This window comes from Calidris pugnax, unplaced genomic scaffold, assembly GCF_001431845.1.
Source record: "Calidris pugnax isolate Ruff unplaced genomic scaffold, ASM143184v1 scaffold211, whole genome shotgun sequence".
NCBI classification, from domain to species: domain Eukaryota; kingdom Metazoa; phylum Chordata; class Aves; order Charadriiformes; family Scolopacidae; genus Calidris; species Calidris pugnax.
In genome coordinates, this window is record NW_015091083.1 from 2,757,586 (window position 1) to 2,763,035 (window position 5,450).

At 44.8% G+C, this 5,450-nt stretch overlaps 1 protein-coding gene across 2 annotated transcripts in view; it reads left to right on the forward strand.

Annotated features, from left to right (window-relative positions):
• The first annotated feature begins 5,034 nt into the window (after positions 1-5,034).
• The window catches only part of CHGA (chromogranin A), a 15,582-nt gene continuing 15,166 nt past the window's right edge, over positions 5,035-5,450 (forward strand). Inside the window, exon 1 of one of the 2 annotated variants that reach the window (XM_014957695.1) lies at positions 5,035-5,258. In XM_014957695.1, the coding sequence (XP_014813181.1) occupies positions 5,213-5,258 (46 nt within the window). In that variant the 5' untranslated portion in view covers positions 5,035-5,212. The remainder of the gene's footprint in view (positions 5,259-5,450) is intronic. The other variant, XM_014957696.1, reaches the window with a different exon arrangement.

Sequence of the window (5,450 nt, forward strand, 5' to 3'; positions counted from 1 at the left end):
AGAATAGTCTGACCCAAACAAGGTGAGTAGATGGAGGGAAGGGACCAAGGTACCAACCAAGACCAATGAAGCCACAGTGGGAGTCTTTTTTCTTACCTCATCCAGGCTGAGTCAGATTGCCCAATACAGGCTGAGACCACTCTACTACTGACTTAGACTGCTGGAGCATGTCTAAGACCTCCAGACATCCTCCCTATCCTCTTCACTGATATTTTATCTCTCTTTTATATGAGGCAAGAATACATATTGAAGGATACTGACTCCTGAGACATCTGTGTATGGTCATTGCTAAAATGAAAAACAGGTATTTCAGGTATTGCCAGAAATTTTCTGGGACACCAGCAAGTGAAGACTAAAAAAGTCCTGTTGAGAGCAGGATACACCTGCATGGCTTTGCACTACACTATAGGTAATAGTATGCTATATATATTAGGAGGTGGACAGACATCTTGGAACACTTCAAGAATAAAGAAGAAGGTAAGGAATAAGATTAATCTGTACAAAATATACCAGGCAGTCATTTAATGTACGGAATCTGGGATGATGCTGATGCTGACTGGGGTTCCAAGTGTCAGCTATGAGCTGCTGGAAGTGTGGAGGTAGTCTGGTGGGCCCAGGACCCCCAGGAGAAGCATGCAGGTCCAAAGGCCTGAGTAATTCTTGTCATTATTTTTTTCTTTAACTCATGAATCCTGTTAGTGCCTTCAGGGCAAGAAGTAGCACTATTTGACTTTCGCTTTGGAGGTAAGTAAACATTGAGCAGTATCAATGGTCATCTCGTGAACTTGTTTTAGACCATTCTAGAACTTAGAAAATTATTTTGTGTTACTTAATATGTACATTAGCATGACACAGACTTTGTTGTCACAAGACAAATAAAACCCTAGCCACGGGAATAATCAGTAATTTCCGGAGGGGGTTGTTTGAGATCACTTGGGCTGGGGAGAACCTCCATCTCCACAGGTTTTCTTACTGGTTCAGAGGGCCTCACAGGAATTAGTGAGGGCTTTCTTTACCTGCTAGCTGAACTGACCAAGGCATTGGAGAGTTGTGACATTTTCCAGTTTGGTGTTTGAATAAGCTGAACTGACCAAGGCATTGGAGGGGTGTGACATTTTCCAGTTTGGTGTTTGAATAATGTTCAGAAAAATGATATTGAGATCCAAGCTATTCATAAGGCTGCCCAGATGGTATTTGGTGATTGCTACGAAGACGTCCCTTCTCCCAACAGAGAACATACTCCATCTGCCGCAGGGAGAGCTGTGCATGCAAGCAAGGATGGAAACGGATAGGCAGAGCAGTAGCTACTGTCAGGATTGGGCACAATGTTGGGCTTTTCTATGGGGTATAAGTAAACCTTTGAATGGGAAAATCAATTAATTTCAGGTTGGTACAAGCACAGTCTAGACTAAGAGAATCAAAGCAAGTCAACATCAATTTGCCTCTGACCTGAAAAAGAAGAGAGAGCACTGCCTTTTAACAGTGTAGATGGGTATTCACAACATCAGTCTGAGCTTTGAAGCTCCTTTCTATTTACAGGAAAACAAGCAAGGCTTGTACGAGGGAACTGAGAGGTAAGCGTGATTGACTAACATGTGGGAAAGAAGAAAAGGTGTGATGTGGGGGCTTTAATAAACCTTGCTACTGATTTAGCAGTGTGCTTACATTCAAGTTTTCAGACAAAGAGTTATCAATTGATTTCATATGCAAGAAGGTAGTATTTGCCTATCTTGTACTTAATGGTCTCTTTGGTTGAGGTGTGAGTAATTGCTGTGCCTTGGCTTTGAGCCTTTTTGATGTCTTCATGAAAAGGACATTTTTCCTCTTTCTGTGCCTCAGTTCCCAGATCTGTAAAATCACACTAGCCTGAAATTCAGTGTCAGTGTTTCCAAGCACAGGAGAGGGGTGAATTCTTAACCCAATTTCAGCCAAGAAATCAGAGAAGAAAGCTCTCAAAGTAGTTCAGAACCATGCCCCTGATCCTTTGGGTTTAGTTCCTAAATTCTGAAGAAAAAAAATTAAAAAGTACTCTTATGTGTTGATTGAGAATAGCACTTAAGCCACATGATGTCTTGAGCAAATGACCAATATATGGCTTTCAGGGTGGCCCTCTTGTTCACTCAGCTCAGAACATGGATAATGCAATGGTGCTGGGTGCCTAGTTCCATCCATCCAGGCATTGCCATCTTCTCAAATAAATTTTCATGCAAGGAAGGAAAATATCCTTTCCCCACTGCAATAACTCATCTCCCCCTCCACCTGCACATGTTGTTCTAGTGATCACAGGCAGATAATGGTATATGGATCTCCACATTCTCACACCCTTGTTGCACGAGAAATTGGGCAGCCATAAGGAAAACCAGAATTGCTCTCTACAGACATAAACAGCTTTTTTGTAAGACTAGAACTGGTCAGAATTGTCCATCATCATCATCAAAGGTCTACTCCTGTTCCTTACTGAGGTCTTTCAGTGGGCCTGTTGATGGGGACAAACTTTTCAGCAGGGCTTGTTGAGATAGGACAAGGGGTGATGGCTTTTAACTAAAAGACGTGATATTTAGATTAGATACAAGGAGAAATTTTTTACAATGAGGGTGGTTAAACACTGGTCCAGTTACCCAGAGAGGTGGTAGATGCCCCATCCCTGGAAACATTCCAGGTCAGGCTGGATGGGGCTCTGAGCAACCTGATCTAGTTGAGGATGTCCCTGCTCATGGCAGGGGGGTTGGACTAGATGGCCTGTAAAGATCCCTTCCGACCCAAACCATTCTATGATTCTATATATACTAAAACACACACTAATTCAGAGACTCACAAATCTGCTCTTCCATTGAAGTCTGCTTCTGGCATTGCACTTCTCTGAGTGGCAGAATATCTTCCACTATTTTATTTGATCACTTTTGTTCTTTGACAAAAATCTTTCCCTAACATGCTTTACTTTGACAGTTCCTAATATAGCTGTGCCTAATGAGACAAATTTCAATAGCAGAAGTACTGATTGCTGGATTAACAGTTTCATATTCATTCTCCTGGTGCAAGAAATAGAAAAATTCATCATCCATTATATGCTACTACAGTGGGAGAATGCATGCCATACCTGGAAAACATTTAGTTTCTCCTTTGCAATGAACTTAATGAATGCAAGACCACAGCTTGAGAAAGAGAAAAAATATATAGTCACGGGCATTACATATCCTGTGACATTTCTCAAAAAGAGGTCCCAGGGAAGAAAAGGGCTTCATGCAAGAAACTGGATTAGAACTGAGATAATTTATTGACCTAATAAGATCAACATTTGCATGTAAGGATAAATAAATATTGACTAGGTAAACATAGCCTGATAAGCAGATCAATCTGTTTCTCTCTTAGGAATACATAGGAATTAACAAGCTTAATAATTTTCAGTATTTCATATTCAGAGACTAAAATGCTCTGGTGTGTCCTGCAAAAGTAAAACGCCATTGTACATTACACCCACCCCCCTAATGAAAAATTCAACAGTGCACAAACACAACACACACCCCCCCCGCCTTCAAAACAACAACCAAAAAGAAAGGATATCTACTGGTCCTGGATGATGCAGGAAGTGCAACAAAAACTGTCATTGGTATTCATTTTATGGTCTTACAAACATTTACCTATCAATCAATGTCATCCACAAAGCACTGTTCAGAGGATCAATTTATTTCCAGCTTTTGTCTGCTAGTAAATAGAAAATGCAACAGACAAGGGGAGCTTTGATTTTGTTTGAATGGGCTTTTACAATCTAAATGTGCCTTTTGAAGCATGCATTTAAATCAGATGGATATTAGAGGACATTCGAGAGTATACATTTGGGAACACATTTCCATATGCGTATGGAAAGAGAAGGTGGAAACCTACAGTGCAGTCTGTACACCCTGGTCTCAAAGAGAGGTTCTTGTCAGTTTAGAACAAACGTTCTGTCTAGCTCCTTGAGCGCAGGACTCCCCAGTGAGCAGAATAAAGTAGAGTGGGGAAGAAGGACAATGCATTTTTCTGACTTTGGTTTTCTAGTATTAGTCCATGGCTTTTGTGACCTCTGAAATTGCTTGAGGGATAGCACAGAGTAGCAGAGGTGCTATTCCTAAAGAAGCATTGGAGTCACTTCAAAAGAGAATCCATCTGTCTGACCTGACAGACATTCCATCCAAAGAATAGGCAGACATTTTGGAAGACCACAGAAATGCTTGCGAGTAAGCGAATGGTACAATCTGATACTTCCTCTCTCTCCCTTGTTAACAGAAACTAGTGACCAGCTAATCTTGGTTACTTCAACTTTGGAGTGCTTAGCAGTGAGGGTGTAGTGTGATGCTGTAGGTTGTTATGAACCAACGAACCAATAGCAACCCATTAAAATCTACTTGCAGAGTCACAATAGCTGAGCAACAGACCCACCAGCCTTCGCCATTTACCCCAGATGGGATCTTACTACTTAAAAATCCTTCATAAAATAGCTCAGACATAATCTCCATTGGCAAACTGGTTTCTTGGTGACCAGTTCTCTGGTTCTTGACCAGTCTTACAGGCATTCCCATAATCTGTGGAGGCCTTTAACAGGTATCTAAAACTTCAGCATCTGTTCTAAACTATTTGTCTAGGTACCTTCTGTGGTGAGTGAAAGACAAGGGCACCCCTAGAGGGCAAATCCATCTACAGGTGGTTGTGCTGGCTGGGATACATGAGGTGACTCTCACTAGTGCCTACTTGTACATACAGAGAGGGTGCGTATACAGAAGTGCTTGTAGGTTGCCAGTGTTGGGCAAGGTGCTGGAAAAGTGATGTCCCCATCCAGCTCCTCCTGAGTGTGAGAAGATGGAACAACCGGACCCTGTCACCTTGCTGCTGGAACCCTTTGCCCGGGATGCCGGGGGGGATTTGGGGGGACCCTGGTGTGTGGCTGCTCCTCCAACACCTGACGAGTGGTGGAGGCTGACAGGAAGGCTGTATGCAAGGAGAGGGGGGAGCGAGGAGGAGGTGGCTTCCTCCTGACGTCATTTCCGAGGGGCTGAGATATATAAATGAGCCGGTTGCTGCAGTGCCCCATCTGGGATCTTCAGCCAGGGCACTGGCGTAGGAACGCGCGGTGCTGGTCTCCCGCCAGCGCCCTGCCTGGAGCCCCCCGCCTGGAGCCCCCCGCCGGGGACAGACTCACCCTCTGCCCCTGTCTCCTTCCCTCCACCCCGCCGGCGCCATGAGCTGCCCAGCACTGCTCGCCGTCCTGCTCCTGGCCGTGCCGGGTAAGTGGGGCTGGGGTCCGTGTGCCCGCCCCCGGGACCCTCGCCCCCCGACGGCGCTGACGCTCCGCGCTCCTTCAGCACCGCGGACAGCGGCCGCCGCAAGGTCACCGCCGAGGGCCGCGACGGGTCCTGCCTGTCCGCCTGGCACTGCCGGCCTGGGGGCCTTCTTCCCTTCCCTTCCCTTCCCTTCCC